General features: G+C 37.4%; 1 protein-coding gene across 1 annotated transcript in view; it reads left to right on the top strand.

The window, feature by feature from the left end:
• CNGB3 (cyclic nucleotide gated channel subunit beta 3) overlaps nt 1-20,457 on the top strand; it is a 663,489-nt gene that overhangs the window by 616,267 nt on the left and 26,765 nt on the right. The window contains exons 2-6 of the mRNA XM_084508686.1: nt 13,343-13,497; nt 14,935-15,120; nt 15,700-15,908; nt 18,332-18,382; nt 20,192-20,278. Of these exons, the coding sequence (XP_084364812.1) occupies nt 13,419-13,497; nt 14,935-15,120; nt 15,700-15,908; nt 18,332-18,382; nt 20,192-20,278 (612 nt within the window). The 5' untranslated portion in view covers nt 13,343-13,418. The remainder of the gene's footprint in view (nt 1-13,342; nt 13,498-14,934; nt 15,121-15,699; nt 15,909-18,331; nt 18,383-20,191; nt 20,279-20,457) is intronic.

Genomic DNA, 20,457 nt, shown 5'->3' with positions numbered 1-20,457 from the left:
GATAACACTGCTGTTCCAGCTACAAGTACAGAGTACGGCACTGTATGGGCTGCTGCCGGGAAAGTTAACATTCCAGCCAGACCCAGTACACTGACTTAAAGCAAGTCTACTGAGTGAACCTAGAATTCACTCAAATAATGATAATGATAATGATAATGACAATGATAATGATAATAATAATAGATAAATAAAAATAAAACCTAAGATCTCCAGACCACCTTGTTCTGCAGGCAGAGGGATACACAAGAGAAAACACCATAATGTGCTTCGTGAAGGTTCTGTTTAGAACACAAAATCTAACAAAAATCTTTGAAAAGACATGATTAAGATCATAGAATCATAGAATCATAGAATATCCTGAGTTGGAAGGGACCCTTAAGGATCATCAAGTCCAACTCTTGACACCGCACAGGTCTACCCAAAAGTTCAGACCATGTGCCTAAGTTCACAGTCCAATCTCTTCTTAAATTCAGACAGGCTCGGTGCAGTGACCACTTCCCTGGGGAGCCTGTTCCAGTGTGCAACCACCCTCTCTGTGAAGAACCCCCTCCTGACGTCCAGCCTAAATTTCCCCTGCCTCAGCTTAACCCCGTTCCCGCGGGTCCTGTCACTAGTGTTAATGGAGAAAAGGTCTCCTGCCTCTCGACACCCCCTTACGAGGAAGTTGTAGACTGTGATGAGGTCTCCCCTCAGCCTCCTCTTCTCCAGGCTGAACAGGCCCAGTGACCTCAGCCGTTCCTCGTACGTCTTCCCCTCAAGGCCTTTCACCATCTTCGTAGCCCTCCTCTGGACACTCTCCAACAGTTTCATGTCCTTTTTATACTGTGGTGCCCAGAACTGCACACAGTACTCGAGGTGAGGCCGCACCAGCGCAGAGTAGAGCGGGACAATCACCTCCCTTGACCTACTAGCGATGCCGTGCTTGATGCACCCCAGGACACGATTGGCCCTCCTGGCTGCCAGGGCACACTGCTGGCTCATATTCAACTTGCTGTCTACCACGACCCCCAGATCCCTCTCTTCTAGGCTGCTCTCCAGTGTCTCATCGCCCAGTCTGTACGTGCAGCCAGGGTTTCCCCGTCCCAGGTGCAGGACCCGGCACTTGCTCTTATTGAACTTCATGCGGTTGGTGATCGCCCAGCTCTCCAACCTGTCCAGATCCCTCTGTAAGGCCTTTACGCCCTCATTTGAGTCCACAACTCCTCCAAGTTTGGTGTCATAAGCAAACTTGCTCAAAATACCCTCTATTCCTACATCCAGATCGTTTATAAAAATATTGAAAAGTACCGGCCCTAAAATGGAGCCTTGAGGGACCCCACTGGTGACCGCCCGCCAGCCTGACACAGCCCCATTTACCATAACCCTTTGGGCCCTGCCCGTTAGCCAATTGCTCACCCATCGTATGATGTTTTTATTTAGCTGTATGGTGGACATTTTGTCCAGTAGGATCCTATGGGAAACCGTGTCAAAAGCCTTGCTGAAGTCCAAAAAAATCACATCAGCTGGTTTCCCTTGGTCCACCATACGGGTGATCTTATCATAAAAGGAAATCAGGTTAGTTAGGCAGGACCTACCCTTCACAAACCCATGCTGGCTGGGACCGATGACTGCTTTGTCCCCCAGGTGCGCCTCAATAAGTCCGAGAACCAACTTCTCCATGATTTTACCAGGCACTGACATTAGACTGACAGGCCTGTAATTGCTAGGGTCTTCTTTCTGACCCTTCTTGAAAATCGGCACAACATTTGCCAGCTTCCAGTCTACCGGGACCTCTCCAAATTCCCAGGATCGTTGAAAAATAATTGAGAGAGGTTCCGCGATGACGTCCGCCAGCTCTTTCAGCACCCGGGGATGAATCCCATCCGGACCCATGGACTTGTAGGGATCCAGGTGGAGTAGCAAATCCCGCACACGTTCAGGGTCGGTTGGGAGTTTGTCATCCCCACCGTCCCGGCCCTCCAGCTCAGGGCACCCTGGGTCCCAAAGCCCATCATCGGCATTGAAGACAGAGGCAAAGAAGGCGTTAAGCGTCTCTGCTTTGCCTATGTCATTGTCTGTGAGGAGACCTTCCCTATCAAGGAGCGGCCCTATGTATTCTTTAGTTCTCCTTTTTCCATTTACATATCTAAAAAAAAACTTTTTATTTTCTCTCACAGACACAGCCAGCTTTAACTCTAGCTGTGCTTTGGCCACACGAACTTTCTCCCTACAAACACGAACAGCATCCCTGTATTCTTTCCATGACGCCTGGCCCTCCTTCCAGTAGCGAAACACTCTCTGTTTCCGCCTAATCTCCATTAGAACGTTCCTGGTCAGCCACGCCGGCCTCCTGCCCCGCCTGCCTGACTTGCGATATTTAGGAATTGCCTGATCTTGTGCTTCTAGGAGGCATCGCTTAAAGAGTGACCAGCACTGGTGGATATCGAGGCCTTCAAGAGCAGTTTCCCAGGGGACCTTGCTGACTAGTTCCCTGATCAGCCTGAAGTCCGCTTTCCCCATATCTAGGGATGAGGTTTTGGTGGCACTTTTCCTTCTGTCACCATAAATTTTGAACTCAACCACTTCATGGTCGCTATGACCGAGGCGGCCACCAATCACCACATCTCCCACAAGATGTCACAAAGCTGACACTGGACAAATGTGAGAAGTTGGTATCACCCTACACTGAAGGGTGGAACCAACACAAAGCCTGTGGCATGTAATACTTGATGAAGAAAAATGTGTAAAGGGTTTTGGCATGTAAGAAGAGGGGAGACAGATGCCTAATGAAGAAGTAGAAGTGGATGCCTGGCATAAAGGTTTGGAACAAAGAAGTTGCAGCAGCCTAGAAAAGGTTGAGGATAGAAGAATGGCACACAAAGCATCTGAGAGCATAGATCGGAGAAAATGGAGGGATATAAAGACCTTCTATGACCTCCTCAATCTTCTGTGTCTTTGAAAAGCCTATAAACCTGGCTAACGTTGTAAGAGTGTTTCATCTTCCCAGATTACCAAGATGATTACATTGTACTATTTATACTATAGAGTACGCTGAAATCCCAGTCAAGGATCATGAAACCTGCTCTGTAAAATGCTGTGTAAAATGACAGTCAATATTTGCAGGCTACATATCCAAGAGTACACAAAGAAAAAAATACAGCAGATAGCCAAGACTTCAGATGCTTTTATAGTTCACCTTAACATCTTACACATTCTGGATTATGTTCAGAGAGGAAGAAACATTTTTATCTGATATGCCACCTTCAGCATCTAAGCACTATTAGCAAAGAATATTTGAAGAAAATGCACTAAATGAATTTAAATAAATATATATACATAGCAATTAAACAAAATGTGTTTAACATTCCCACACAGTATACATACTGTTCTGATTCTGCTTTTGCAAATTCAGAAACCCAGCTTTCAACATTTTCCAAAAAGGAGAGCTCCTGCTTTGCAAACTCATATGAGGGCAGGTGGTTTGGGAAGACTGAATTACATTCGCATTTTGTTTTTTTCACAGCCACATCCCATTACCTAGTAGGTTATACCAGCCTTTCTAAAGCCCATAAAAGAGATTTTTTTTCCTCTCTAATTTGGCTAATAGCCCAAAAAAAAAAAAAAAAAAAAAAAAAAAAAAAAAAAAAGATAACAAAATAAACAGAGATTAAGAGGCAATTTGCTATGTGGTGCATAGCCAGGTTAATAAAGAGAACTCCTGCTGCTATCCTGTTCTTAGTGAGTAATGTACTTCATTTAGCTCAATTACCTCAACCAAGAAAATTACTGTGCTTATTAGTGCTTGCCATCCACTAGTTGCTACACATCAATTCACTGAGCATACATGTACATAGAGAAATGATGTCCTATCAATTGTACAAAATCTCAGCACCTTGGTGAAACAGACCTAGTATCAACCGTCTGCAGTCTCCGGAAATCATTGTTTACTTTACCAAGGACCCAAAAAGATGATACTTATGGTACTAAATTCTAATTGACTTGAAAGAAAGTAAAACAAGGTAAATGCTGGGCACTTCTGAAAAATCCCTCTTTTGAAATTCCAGTTTAATCCCAGTTTACAGTCACAAACATATTTTCCAAAGAGACCTGCCTTTCTCTAGCTGTTTTCAGCTAAACACTGCAGTACGTAAAATTGTAAACAGATGGAACAGATCCAAAACATTTTGCGAAATCAAAATACTTTTCTTAAAACTTATATTCCTTCTGCTTAGGTCTGTCAGAGCTCATCACTTTTAGTGCCTGGATTTGAATTTCTGCAATGACTAAATAGAGAACCTGCAAATTAAACAGAAAGGTGATGTTGTGCTGCCTGTATCTAAATGGATTAAACTTGTTGTAATCATAGCTGAGATGTATTTTCCCACAGCCTTTAAATTCTGTTCTGCAGGATGCAGTTGCCCATGCTATTTAATGCCATTTGCTCTGCAGGACACTCAAGTAGGTAGCCTGAAGTTGAAAAGGTAATGAATTCAGAATGTTTTCCTTGAAGACAGAATGAAGCATGCAAGAAGACTGGAATGTCATTATGCAGGCTGAAATGTTTTTTTTGTTGTTGTTTCTTTTTTTTTTTTCCTTTGCATTATTTTATATTATATATTCATAATATTCATATATACCTACTTCTGAGAGAATAAATGGAAGAACTTTGTTTAGAATACATAGGAAAACAAGGGTATGGTTTGTCACTTTGCCACTGATTTACTTACTTAATTAAAAGTATTTTGTGTAAATCCTTTGTTGATCTTAAAAAAGGTTTGTTTTTGTTGTTGTTGTTTTGGTGGGTTTTGTTGTTATTTGTGAAGGAAGGAAGGAAGGAAGGAAGGAAGGAAGGAAGGAAGGCAGGCAGGCAGGCATGAAGGAAGGAAGAAATGGTAATTTATTTCAAATTATCTATTTGGATAATTGAGAAAAGCAACAAGCATTGCAACAGGTACACTAGTGTGTGTAATATAATTGCACCAAAGATGAAAACATTGCACCAAAGATGAAAACATTGCAAAGATGAAAACATTGCAGGATCAGATGAGAAGTTTAAGGGGTCTGGCAGACCAGCCTTATTTTGTGCCCTGGATGAATGATGCTGCAGAAAGAGAAACAATGGCCTTAGAGATAATTGAACGTCATCTCAGAGGACTGGTTTCTGTCTCTCATGAACTTTCTTACTGATACTGGGAGCATGGCATGAATTCCTGCACAGATGGTTGAATCATGGTTTACCATCATTGAAGGTAGAATTGCAATGAAGTTGGTTGCACCAAGCAGATTTTATATAATGAGCATAGGCAAAAATTGTATGTGGCAAAGTATGTGGCACAAACTTCAGCATATTGTGAAAGTCTGCCAGAATTCCCAACAGTGACTAATTTCCCTGCAATCATGCAATTAACTGCCAGAGTTCCCAACGTACTAGAGCTTCCATGCGAGCTGAATCTATGCCACTATTTTTTTCAATTTTATTTTTACCTTTTCTAGTTGAATTAAAGCTTATTGAAGTATATTTTGGTTAAGAGATTTTTATTCAGGTACTCATACCTCTCTGTGCATTGAATAATCACCTCCACCAGTGAGTATGATAAATAGTATTTGTATGCTCTGTAAAAGAAGCTCTTGGGGCCAGGAATCTGTAAACTCTAAAATTGGCATTTGGAACAATGAATTATTCTAGGTGAAGAGGGCTAAAAAAATTAACTAATATTCTTAGCCACACTATTAGTGACCTTTCTCCAAATCTTTTTCCCTTGCAAATAATATTAAATAATAAAATAATAATAATAATAATAATAATAATAGGAATAATAACAGAAATAGAAAATAATATTGTTCAAACAAATAAAATAAAAAAGGAGGAACTATACTTCTTATCCTATATTCATAGTGGTTAGAGCAAATTGTACCAAAAGAGATTTATGTTAAGAAAAAATTTTTCAGTGAGGCTAGTGAGGCACTGGAATAAATTCTTTATGAAAATTATGGAATAGCCATCACTAGACGTATTTTTTTAAAAAGGTTAAACAAGAATGTGTAAGGAATGGCATAGGTGTGCTTCATCCTGTTTTGAGCTGTGGGAAAGGGAAGTAAGATTATAGGATGTCTCGAAGTTTCAAGTCTCAAAATGTCTCTGCTCCTACACTTGGGTGTTGTTTTCCTTTTTTTTTTTTTTTAGGATTTGAATGAATTCAGAAATTCAGATGAGACATCAAAGCATCAATGAAAGTGAAATTTTTCATTTGGAATATTTTGTTGCAACTTTTTAACAAATTCACTATGTAAAATATCACAGTGTTTTTATTCTAGATTTTATTCCCTGGTTATTATTAAAAATAGAAGAATAGAAAGTTTGAAGATGGATTTGCGCTGTGCTCATGAACTCTGTACAGCACTTTCATTTATACGCTAAAAAATATCTTCAGAAATTCCTGGTAAGAAGCAAATGTCCCAGACGAGATTTAATCACTTACAAATAAGAAAGCCCCAACAGCACAACAGTCTCATTTATTCCCATATGGTTCTTTCTTAGAATGTTATACTTTTGTTCTAGAGCTATTAGTGTCAGAAATGATGCTGCCTTTATTTTTTACATCATGGCAAATATCCAGTGCAATTAAACAATTTTATATCACCAGTGACATTAAAGAAAGGTGATTTTTAAAAGTTAATTGGTACTTTCAACATTCACCCTACTTTCTTTTGCATAGATCATACTGCAAAATTGCTAATTAAAATAAAATCTTATTCACATTTTAATCTGGTACCTCAGTCAGAGTTCCATGTGTTCAGTATTGAGACAGACTTCTCCTTAGAGAATTCTGCAAAGAAGATTAGAGGATTCACAGCCTGATGTGATTGAATAACTAAGAGGATTGTCAAAGAAGCTGCTGTGACAAACCTTTGAACTAAACAGGAGGAATCTCATGCAGCCCAGATGATTAGATTTCAGTCTGCGCTACATCGGGAAGTTTGTTCTGAGTCCAATGCCAGCGGATAACTCAGAAATACAGCAGCTTACTTGAACATTGTTGCTTCTATATCCATTTTGCTATAAGAATAAAACATGAGATATGCAAAATGAATTATCTTCATGTTTTGTTTCAAAACACTTCCTTAGGGCCAAAACAAGAATAATTTCAGTACAAAGAGTCTGAGGTAATAGAAAGACATCAATTCCAATGGGTAAATTTATTTACAGAGTCCACATGAAGCTTATTGATGCTTATGGCTTATTCTTGCATTTATATGTGGTCAAAACTACTAACCCTGATATTATATCACTTTAAATTAATCAAATATATAAGAAAATAGATATTAGGAGAAAAGTAACATTAGTTTGAATTCAAATTGCATTGTAAAGCATAACAAAATCCTAAAAAGAATGAAAATAAAATGTATTTTTATCCTTTCTTAGTGCAAAGAAAAGTTAATATACTGTCAATATCTCAAAACATGCAGCAAACAGGGAAACACATGATCTCTTCGGTCACTAAAGTTTGTTGTCTCTCAGACACTTTCCCTCAAAAAAAAAAAAAACAACAAAAAAGAGATGATGGGGCGCAGTAAGGTACAGGTTTTAAGATTGCTACAGGAAACTGAAATTGATTTAATAGCTTTTTGAAATGGTTAATTGAACTTTTGAAATGATCTAAAGTGTCAACAGTTTGTTTCAGAACTGTAAAATACTATATGGGCAGCCAGTTCCACTGCTTGAAAACAGAATCACAGAATCACAGAACTGTAGGGGTTGGAAGGGACCTCAAAAGATCATTAGGTCCAACCCCCCTCCAAAGCAGGTTCCTCAGAGCCTTTCCATGGGTTTCCATTCTTCCTGCTATCCAATCTTAGCCTCCCCCAGTACAAACTGTGGCCATTTCCTCGCATCCTAGAATATCAGAAGGCTGTCTAGAACACAAGGCTGTCCCAGTCTTTACAGGCTTAGAAACTTTCATAGTAATTCACAGTGTTTCTCTACATATTTATTCCTGTTACAATACTGTTCTTCAACTCAAACACTTCTTTTCCCTGCCTGGTTCTCCACCAAAATTTGGAATTATAGACAATGATCATACTGCCTCTCAGTTTGTTTTGTTGTTACTTTATAAGACAGGTTCTCATTAGCCTTGATCATTCTATGATACTAGAGTTTCCTATGTGAATTCACCTTCTGAGTCTGGATGGTCAGAATAATTATTACCATGTGTTTATACGTCAATATTAATGCTTCCTTCACAGGCAATATGTTAACTGCATTTTAAGGTTGTATTTCTAGCAGTGTTTTTCATAGCCAAATTAGAATGTGGCTCCATAGGCACCCTGCTGTTGACTGAAACACTTGGAAATTTCTCCCTTTGCTATCTGAAATTAATGATCCCAACACTTACAAAATAAATTCTTACAATTATTTTTTTAAGTGAAAGTCTTCATTATGTAGTGTTAGATTTGCTCTCATTTCTATTACTCAGTCTAAATAGTTCAATTTGTCTGGTACAGAAATCAGTCCTATTTTGTAAATGTACCAATTCAATGAACTGTCAAACATCACTAGCATACTACTACATTTTGTACCAAAGTCATTAAAGAAAAATTAAAGGTGACTCCTAAATCTCCATAGGATTCCTGTGCAGGTAAAGCAGAAGGACAGGTTCTTTTCAAAAGCAATTGAGAGCAGAAACCTACCTTAGTTATTCTGAACCTCTCCTCAGAGAAGCTTTCTATTGGTTATAAAGAAAGCCAAAAGAGGATAGTTAGTTTTTCTGATTACTCCTTTTTCTGGACCAAGGAGATGATTAACACAATTTTTCTCTTACACAAAGCCATGAGGTTTCTTAATTATCTAGGATGTGTGATCTTAGCTTGGGAAGTGGCGAAGGATATTGGGTTCTGGTCCCTGTAACTCTACCCACACTGTCAGGGCATACTGAGGATGTCTTTGAATCAATACATTTCATGACACCTAGAACTACGTTTTTCTATCACACTGAAATATTTCTCAGCTATAATATCGTGTTTTGTGGACATTTGCATAGCTATGCATTTTTATATCCTTCTGAAAATTGGTCATCTGGATTAGATGTTCTAGAGAATTTATTCAAGACAAGAAATTATTTATTTAAGACACTGGTTTAGATATATTGATGCTCAATGAAAACACTAAAAGTTCTATTGCAAGGTCAAGAATTATATTCCCTAGTAGGTAGGATAGATTTTCTTAAATGCTGCAAAAAGAAGGGTTATAACTGAACTCAGCAAAAAGCAGTATGGATTTGTTTTAGGCAACAGCATGTATTTTTGAAATACTTTTTCTTGGGGGTGACCTGGTAGATAAAAGAGGAAGTTGAACTCAGTATTTGGTGTTTGTGGCCAGAAAGCAGGAAAGAAACTCTGGATTTCAAATTAGAAAAGGTTTAACATGCTTTATTCTGAAATCACCCATAACATTTCTTGATTCCTGTTTTGTTTGAACTCAACACAGAAAGCTTCAAAGGCGCAGTACTTAACAGATGTTCCATACATTAGTACACTCAACGCTGTATTTCCATAGCCTGTTCTTTCAAGACCTTTTTCTTCTGCTGTGTTACAGGTGTCTAAATCTTTTCTCTTGGCCTGGGGAGAATTAAGTTAAGTTAAACCTACAAGTTAAGAAGATAAAAATATGCATTATTGTTACAATTTTGTTACATACATTGCTATTGCTAGGCAAAGTATGTTTGAAGTATTAACAAAACTACATGCCTAGTACATGAGTTGTAGTCCTGACTCTTTCATTTACTGGACCATGTGAAGTTCTTACTGCAGAGTATAAATATTTCCACTCTGTAAAGGACTGTATGGTGTTACAAGTGTAGGCGTACTATTGTAACATATTGTATAGAGATCAATTTGCTTAAAGAATAATACATCAGCTTAGAGACAAAACCTTGCACTTAGCAGAAAACCAAGGAGGAAGTACCTTTCTGCCCAGCTAAGCAGTGTGCCTGTAAGGAAGATTTACCTCTGAACGTGCAGATCTGCCCCTGCATGCCACAAACTATTCAGCAATGTGACACACAGGCAGAGGCAAACCAGGAAATGAGCAATACCCACAGGTCTGATCACCCAGTGAGAACTTTCATACAAAGAATAAAGCCAGAAAGTGAAATCAACACAGTCTGTATGAACATAATTACATATTCAAATGAGGCATTATCTCCTTAACAGAGCATGGTAAAAACATAAGTTAGAGTAGCCCTTTCCACAAGCACAAGATCCTAAAGTCTGGGGAGCAGTGAACCAGAACGAGAAAATACTGTAATGTAGTGTGAGGTACCAATTACTCTCATTAACTGTGGTGTCTTCAAAGCAGCAAATGACCTTATCAGGGTTGCTTACCCACTGCTCTTGTTTCTGCTGGCTTCTCATATATGTTCTGCTGGCAGCTATGTGCTTATGTATATGAATTTTAAAAAATGTCTATTAATAGAGTTATTAAAAGATTTACACATGAAAGAGCACACACATAGTGAAAGAAACATCTGAAAAAAAAAAAAAAAAAAAAAGAGAGAGAGAGAGAGAGATTGAGAGAGAGGAAAGCACCACAAATCTTGAGTAATGATCTCAGGCCCAGTAGGAGGTGCTGAGCCAGGTGCTGATTTCCACCAGATTGTAGCATGCAGCAAAAGGCAGCTGCATAGCACTGGTGTCACGTATTCATGGCAAAGCACCACCTATTGTGAGAGGTGCAGTTTGAAAGGGCTTCCTTAGCCAAGGCAATTTAAAGTGCACTTCCACGTGAAGTACACGTACAAAACATATCTTCAAATTAGCTGTGTTCAACAAGTACCCTTTTCCTGTTATATTAACCATAGAAAATTTAAGCATGTCTTCACTAGAAAGTAACAGAGGAGGAGTTCATGCAAACCAAATGAGAAGTGGGGCAAGGAAAATCAATTTTTTATCAACTGCAGGGCAAATAACATTAAACAGATTCATATAGCTTCCAATCAGTACCAAATAACAACATGATTCCTACACTGCAGCAATAAAGCACCAAATTTATGATAGAGAAGACTTTATCTTGTTTGGGAGAGGCTGTGGAATAGAAGAAATCCCACACAACTTTTGGCTTATCCCTCGAAAGCAGATAGCAGGGACTTTTCTTATGACATTTCTGATAAGTGTATTTTTTTTATAAAATAGCTAATGCCTTGAGCAAATACAGCAACAGAAGAGTAAGAATTATTTTAAATTCTTTGCATAAAGCTGAAAAACCAATTGTGACATGTTAGCTCAAAATAAGAAAGAATTTCAATACACTGCAGATGGCTGGAGCAAAGGGAATATGTGACATAAAATAAACTGTGATGAGATTACAAAGTATATCAGAATAGTTTGATTAATCTCCTGTCTGGGGAGTTTTAAGAAATAGAAACTACAGAAGACTTAAATTAGAAGAATGATAAACACACACTTCAGACTTCTGCTTTCTCTGTTTTTAATGACATGTCTCCATTTTATCCAATGTTTTATTGGAGAAGCATTTTCACATCCTTAAATTATACGTCCCTGGGCAACGTGATATGTGGTGTGTCTCCAGAAAACTGTGATTCTCAGAAAACCCTGACACACTCCTTTTTTAGTTGCAGCTCCTCCTGTTAGAAACCTAAAAATCAGTTTAAGACTTGAGGAGACATAGTGTTTATTCAAAGATCCCTTTACAGTATTTTTCTCTTCTTCCCTACCCAATATGCTGTTGTACCACTTTCCTTCTACTTACCTTTGGGAAGATCTTCTCCAGAAATGGGAAATTTCAGGCTTGCTTCACTCTTGCCCTGCTGCTTCTCTTTCTGTAACAGCCCCATCCGGTATTTGGTACAGAATTGAAAAACCCTTAAAGAGCACTACTCTGCTGTACTCCCTGTATCAGGCACAGGTGGATTGTGCCAAACAGCAGTTGTGACAACAGCAGTTGTGACCAGCATGGGAGTAGGCCACCAGCTGCCCTGCACCCACCTGTAATAACTCTATCTTACAGATACCTTAAAGGAGGCTGTAGTGAGGTGGGGGTTGGCCTGTTCTCCCATGTGCCTGGTGACAGGACGAGGGGGAATGGGCTAAAGTTGCACCAGGGGAGTTTTAGGTTAGATGTTAGGAAGAACTTCTTTACCGAAAGGGTTGTTAGACATTGGAACGGGCTGCCCAGGGAAGTGGTGGAGTCACCATCCCTGGAAGTCTTAAAAGACGTTTAGACGTAGAGCTTAGGGATATGGTTTAGTGGGGACTGTTAGCGTTAGGTCAGAGGTTGGACTCGATGATCTTGAGGTCTCTTCCAACCTAGAAAAATTCTGTGATTCTGTGATTCTGTGGCTGTGCCACCAGGGTGAGACACCAGTTGAGAAGTGTTCAGTCTAGGATACACAGCAATATCCATATCCTGGTCTCCACACAGAGTAAGTCCAAATGCATGGCCCAACTGCTTGGCACTCCAAAATGTCCCCAGCTTGCCTAGTCAGACTCAAGTAACAAGTAACTAAGGATGAAATTTCAAGTAAGAATAAGCCTAAAGGAGTTGATCAAGGAACACTCTTAGCTAGATATTCTAATTGACTGAGCAGTATGCATAGATCCTAATCAAATGTCCTTAAGTCTGAAGAAATGCTTAAAGCTGGAACATCAGCTCAGTGTTACTCTGAGCCTGAGTAAACACACAGTGTTTACTGTGGGGGGGCGGACCTTAGTGGTGACTGGAGAAACTTTAGCAAGAACACCACTGGTTTGTTCCCACTAGGTAAAAAGTATGTGGTTTTTTTCTTATTATTTCCTAGTAGCTAAAACCCATAAAAAATCATAGATGAAATCAGTTTTCCAAAGATTACGAGCATGAAGTAAACATAATCTCTCCACCTGGACCACCGTATGCGTCTTTTTAATATAACTCAGTTACATCCTGTCAACATCTGGCTATTACCACATAATAATGACCTTATTTTACTTGACATATGGCAAGAACATGTTTTGTATCTTAGCAAATACGTAGGATAAGCTCTAGGCCTTACATAGTCAAAGCAGAACTTGGTGAAAAGTAGTGGTGGGAAGCCATTCCTGTAGAAGGCTATACAGAGCATGGTGCACCCTGACCTCCTCTGCCTGAAATATAATGTAGATTCCTGGATTCAGCCAGCAATATCGATTGACACAAGCTGGAAGCAACAGCAGTTACCTCATGTGTCCACTTACAGTGAATTAAATGATACGAATAAACATTGTGGCCAATAAAGATCCAGTCTTAATGTTTGAATTCTGCTCATATTGTAGAATTAGCACTGTTTCTTCCATAGCTTTCCACCACATCAACATCTTGTTTTGTTTTAATTAGCACACAGAAGACAACACCTCAAGGATTCCAAACAAATGAGTATGCTGATGCCCAGCTTCAAGAGATTGTCAGAAAAATGCGGGAAAGGGCCACAGTCTATAAGGAAAAGCTGAAAGACCCTGTGCTGTCCTCCCCTGAAGGCAGTCCTACAGCTTGTAAGTGACTCTAGAATATATGAAATAGCTGTGTATCAGTTGAGTTTAAAGATGAATATTATTTTGTGGGAACAGAAAATGCTGTGATAACATTTTTTGGTAAGTATAGCAAACTTCATATGTTTACCCATTGAAATGAATCACTTTGTGCCCACTGGAGTCAAGCTACCTGTAATAGTTTACAGTAAGCCTGGTCCTTAGGTACAAAATCCCTTTAAACCCCATCACTGAAACATCTGTGGGGAAAATCTTATGCAATCAAGTCTAGAATCATGTCTGTCAAGCAGTTTTATATATTTTAAATTAAATACTAGATACCTTTATTCATTGGGATGAATCTGAAACATATGAGGAAACATATCTATCTTACAAGTAAATATAGGTCAATCTGAGATTAGATCTGTTGTGTAAAAGTAAATAAAATTTTAGCCATGGCAGCAAACTTCCAGACACACTGAGGACTCTGTGTATGTGTTTCAAGTAGAGCAAACTCATCTGAAATTCATTAAATATTGACTTTTGATAAAATATGAAACATCAAACAAATACAATGTTGTTACTCTTTATAGGAAAGTTTTACTTCATTTCTTTTTCACAAAGAATTGAGTGTGGTGATTTGATATTCTGCCATTTAGAGAAGCTGTTTAGTGTTTACCCATTTTTTAATAAAATAGAAAAAAAACAGAGCTTGACATCTTATAAACTGTACCAGCTAACAAAGGAATTCCATTTTTTTTAATAATACTTTGCTCATTTACCTCTTTTGTCCTATTTGTATTTGAAAAAATCATTTCTCAAATTACCATAGTTCCATTTCATCAATTTGCTGCTAAGACTGTGTATCCTATTGGGAGGTAAAGCCACCAGAATTAATGGGACAAAAAGTTATCCAAGATAAAGATGGAAGAACATGGATCAAAGGCTTTGTAAGCATATAAATGTAGAAAACCATAGGCTTCCCATTAGTTTCACCTACTGCATCTTGCATATCGGATCTTAGGTGAGGGGAGTGATCAGCCCATGGCACAGATATATTTTCTTATCTCCATCCTAACTATGCATTAGTTGCAACAATCATGTTAAGAGAAAAGCCCAGGTGAATTAATGAATGATGAATTATGAATTACCTTTTTTTTTTCTTGTCAGTGTTTTATGGCATTGGTTGTGGGCACCAAGGAAATACAGTAACATATATTGCACTCTTTAACATGAAGTGCCCTGTTTGTGATAGCAGGTGTGCATGATTATATCAGCGGTTATTTTATTCCAATCTGTTCTTTAATACACTCAATAGTGTAATGAATTGTAGCTTTAGTCACTCCCAAGTGATTTTAGAAGAGTTTTTAACACAATGAAGCTCTTGTATATGTTAATAGAGGGTGTAGTAATTAAACGACTGTTAAAAGGTCACTTGTTGTGATATTCTATTTTCACTAGCACCATCAAAAAAGAAGCCTCCACCCCCACCAAAAGATGAAAAAAAGGAAGAAAAGAAAGAGGAAGCAGAAGCAAAGCCAGAGGAGGATCACTACTGTGATATGCTCTGCTGTAAATTCAAAAAACCACCACTGAAAAAATACATGACCTATCTACAACTACCAGACAGCATAGACTCATACACAGGTAAATTAAAACTGTGCAACAGAATGGAGTAAAGGCATGCTGAAGTGACTCAGTAGTATATGATAACTACAAGTCACAGCAAGATCCACGTTCCTGTTTACAGTTCAGAGGGATACATAGATCCAACCCTCAAGAACTTACATTCCAAACAGGAAAAAGCCACGAAAACTGACAACAGTAGTAAGACTATGACAGTGTGATTTTAAGTGCCATGAAGCTGATATATAAAACAACCACAATTAAAACTGATGACGCTTGATTGAGAATTTTTCCCATTCATTAAGGCAAAATAATTATTCTGTCAGTTATACTATGCATCAACAAAACATTTTGAGCTTTATCAGATACGTTAAATTCTGTATGCTTTCATAAACTTTTCTTTTTCCCTTTTGCTTATTCATTGCGTGATTCCTATTTTCAACCTGTGTGACTTTTATGAGACTGTGTTACTGAAAAAGGGAGAATGAGAGGTTGCTCTGGGAAGAAAGGTTCCCAGAGGCTGCACTAGAATAAGTATATCTAAAAGAATGAAAAAATATTTTAATTTCATGCCTGGAAATTCATTATTTTGTCTTTCAGATCGACGTTACGTAGCATGGCTCATGCTTGTGACAGTGGCCTATAACTGGAATTGCTGGTTTATCCCCCTTCGCTTTGTCTTTCCATATCAAACCCCAAGTAATACAATATATTGGGTTGCCATAGACATCATCTGTGATATCTGCTACCTGTGTGACCTGCTGGTTTTCCAGCCCCGAGTGCAATTTTTAAAAGGTGGAGATATAATAGTAAGTGTTGGAAGTAGGATTTCCACAAATAGTGGGTATGTGTTTATAGAAATTGCTGATACACATTTCCTAATATGTCAAATCTACACAACATTTTATTTATCAAAGTATACCTATATTCTTCTTCATTGACCTACTATTATCCTGTTTTGGAAGAAGGAAACATAGCTATTGCCTACATTCTGGACAAGTGAATCCTACATACAAAAAAAATAAAAAGAGAAAAGCAGGTTAGAAAACAACAGATACAAGCAGCCAGAACAGGCTTAAAACTCTTTCTTACCAGGAGTAAATTGGTGCAGCTTCCCTGGAACCAGTGATTATATGACTATGTACTCATATGTGTATGTATGCATTTGTATGTTTGTGTGAAACTTTCCACTTTCCATTCACATTGTGCAGGAATCATAGTTGAAGACAGTGCACAATCTGCTACATATGGACAGTATATAAGCACTTTGTTACAGATTGTGAGGTTATAATTTTTTGCCTAAATCAGAACAAATCCCAGTAATTTCAAAATTTCAATTTTGAAATTTTCAAATTTCAATTTCAATTTTCAAAAACATTTTATTTTTGTATGTGTGTTTTCCTTTGTTTGTTCTTTGTTAGTGGTGTTTTGTTGTTTGTTTTTTTTTTGTTGTTGTTTTTTTGTTTGTTTGTTTTTGGGTTTTTTTTGTTTGTTTTTTTTCCTGGGGCTGTATATATATATACATATATATATATATATAGCTGCAGCAAGGTGGGGGTTGGTCTATTCTCCCATGTGCCTGGTGACAGGATGAGGGGAAATGGGCTAAAGTTGCACCAGGGGTGTTTTAGGTTGGATATTAGGAAGAACTTCTTTACTGAGAGGGTTGTGAGGCATTGGAATGTGCTGCCCAGGGAAGCAGTGGCGTCACCATCCCTGGAGGTCTTTAAAAGACATTTAGATGTTGAACTTAGCGATATGGTTTAGTGGAGGACTTGTTAGCGTTAGGTCAGAGGTTGGACTCGATGATCTTGAGGTCTCTTCCAACCTAGATGAGTCTGTGATTCTGTGATATATATATATATATAGTGTGTGTATATATATATACATAATGTGCATATATATACAATTTTGCTTTTTGCTTCTGTTTTATGTTATATTTTTAGAGAATAGCACAAAATAAAACTGTAAGCAAGTGCCTGTAAAAAGGTAAAGACTTGCCCTTAACATATGAAAAGGACATATAGAACATGCCCTTTTCTTTAAAATCTTCCCTGCTTTTGACTCTTTAAGTTCTTAGAGAAGAAAACCTAATGTGAAAATAAATAAATAAATAAATAAAAGAGTTTAGATAACTTCAGCGTGACATTATTTTGCCCAACAGACTGAAAATTCAAAATTATATATTCTCAAATGTAATTTGGAACTAGCTTTAGTTCAGTGCTTTTATGTAGAATTTTACACATCCAAGATATTACTAATACCTTTACAGAGGAATCTCAGATAGAACTGTGTAAATATAGTTTGGATAGATATTAAATGCAGTGCAGTGTAATGTATTTTTCTATGCCTAGCCAGTCAAAAAAAAAAAACAAAAACAAAAACAAAAAAACGGTAATCTTGCTGAAATCCTAGAAAACTCAAGTTTTATGAACAAGGTTAAAAATTTAATGTAGGAAGCTTACCTTTTATTTCCCTTGAAACTGTTTGTACAATTCAAAGATTTTAGTGGGTGAAGAAATCATCTACCACCTGATCTCTTGCACTGAGTTTAATGCTTAAAATGATAATAGTGAAAGTCCTTAAGATTTTAAGGCTATTTTTAAAGTGTTCCTGCTATAAATTCAGTAAGTATAATAATAGATGCATTTCTTTAGATACTTGTGATTAGCCTTTCTTATTAAGGTTCTAGCATCAGTTCCTATGGAGAGCAATTTAAAAATAAATAGCTAATCATTACTAATGAATGCAGCGTTGATTATTATAATGCTAATAATGTTAGCAAGTTAATGCCAGCTTTCAATGAGTTAGTTTTGTACAGCACCACCAGAAACATTCTGTTGGAACCATTAAAGTCAAAAGGAGCATTTGGCCCCCAAATTGAAGGGTGTTAGGTCAAGGATCAGCCAGTACCAAGACCTCGAGAGGGAAGGTTTGTGTGAAAATATAGCATATTTTGTTAGATCAATAGCCAGACTTGGATAAAAAAACAGATAAACCCTGGACCTGATTTTTTCAAGCAGGTCTAATAAAATATGGTCTAAGGTAAATTGGTCTAATAAAAATACTACTTCTTCCTCCAGATACTTCACCATTCATACTTTTAAACCACTGTTAATATAAATGGTATCATCCTTATTATCAGAAGAGTATTACTACTGTAGAATAGCAGAGCTCATTCTTTGCATGCTGTTCTTGACTATCCCTTTTTCTCCTTTCATCCTCACTGTAGTCAGACAAAGTGGAAATGAAGAAATTCTACCACAGCTCTATGAAGTTTCGGGTAAGTAGGTCCTGTGTTACTAGTGTCATACTGTAGCTTCTAAAACATAATAATTATAAATGCAATTCTAAATAATACTAAATAATAATAATTGAAAAAAAAATTAATAAAATTCTGATTTTGGATGAATTTGTGCAAGGTCATCCCCATACAAACTGAAAGACAACAGCATAGTTTGCCAGGGGTTCATTAGACACAATTAAAAGTTTTAACCAGATGATAACTCTATTCAGTGAACTCTGTGAAGTACCTAATGTTAGTGAATATGCCATTGCTCACATAAGCAAATAAAAACTTGAAGCAACGTTTTTGATGCCCATAGTGCTTTCTAAAATCAAAAGAAAAAGTTTAGATTTTTTTTAGAATAATTGTGTTTTTTGTTCTTTGTTTTTTTTTTTTTTTTTTTTTTTCCCCAAAATATTGGATTTACCAGCAGAGGGAAGGTAGTCTGTTGAATTCCTGATACACATGCAGTTCTGTGACACTGAGCCTGCATCTCTGAAAATACATTTTTTGCTCTCTCTTCTGTATATACTTTTGCACCTGTCTTGTTTCAGAGCTAAAATTTGTCTCAGTGATTGGTAGATTGCACTATCTATATGCCTGAAGGTAAGCTATCCAAAAGTGCTTTCAGGATATAAAGCCCAAATAAACACTTTACAGCAAAATTAGCAGAAGGGAGTCAAACTAAACTCAAATGAATTAAATGGATATGTACAGTTTTATTTTAGGTTCACTCTTGAAATATGTTTAGTGCTCTTGATTTCTACGGAAACCAATGGAAGCTGAGTGTTCTCACTACATGCAAGATGTAGACATAAACTGGGAATTAGTCAAATGATTAAGTACCAATTAACAGTTACTGGTATTAAAGCACTTCTGACTAATCTTTGCCTCCTCTTAGACATGTGTCTGAGAGAGGGAGAGAAGCCATAGAAGGCTGTTTGTCCTCAATCAAGCTTTTGGCTTGGTTTCCTTCTTTTTTCACAGAGTTCTGGTATTAACTGTATCTTCCTTGCATGGAATTAAAGGGCAGTGTTGCTGCCAATGTGAGTTGCATCTCTCAGGGCAGAGACATTTCTGATTACAGTGAGATGAAGCCCACAGTTCCATATTTCTCTCGTATTCCCAAATGTTATCAGTAACAGAGGAAAGCAACTCAAGACACAAATCTTTAGGCAAAGCCAAGTTTCCCACAGCATTCCTTCTTTGCACACTGTTAGTGGAAAGAATAGAGTAAGCAGATAAATTATCATACAATTGTTGATATGGGAAGTAGAAGCATCCAAATATAACAATAACCAACATCTATACATATATATTTTTAAGTTCCTATGATTCTATGATGAATCTTTTGTATGAAACACATGAATTTTGCCAGTTGCAATCAAGGAGTCTAATTCACTGTGATCCCCCAGATTGCTTTAGGCAGCCTGACCTTAAAAGCTGTAGAAGTGCCTATGAAGTGCTTTTTGCACCCCCATTTACCAGCCACATGCCTACCATTTAAATCTTGTCAGAATCGTAATTGAAATAACAGAATGTATTAATAGTCAAATATCTGAGATACTGTTAATAATCCCTATGAAACAGAAGAAAATATCAGACACAAGGGACTTAAAAGTAGGGCAAAGCAAAGCTGTTGGTGTTTTCAGAGATAATCTTGCCTGCTAGTACTTTGGAAGTTATGGGCATTGCATGCTGACTGTTCAAATTTTATACTCAATCATGATTCAATCTAAGTAGGTTTTTGACAGCAAGTAAATGCATTATGATTATTTTGAAATCTCTCTCACTGCTCTTCAACAGCTTGATGTGATATCAGTATTGCCATTTGAAGTTTTATATATCTTCTTTGGATTTAACCCAGCATTTAGAGCAAATAGAATGCTAAAGGTAAGATCTGTGTTAGTAATAGATGGCTAACCACACATAAATGCTTCTAAATCCCAGTGAAAATATGTTTATAATACTTAGGAATATGGAGCTTAGAAAATGAAAAGTATCTTATGGAATCTTCTGAATCTAAGCTACATCAGTATATAAACAGCAATAAATAAATAAATAAATAAATA

Source organism: Aythya ferina (genome assembly GCF_964211825.1).
Source record: "Aythya ferina genome assembly, chromosome: 2".
NCBI lineage: Eukaryota > Metazoa > Chordata > Aves > Anseriformes > Anatidae > Aythya > Aythya ferina.
This window is presented reverse-complemented; position numbering and strand designations above follow the sequence as displayed.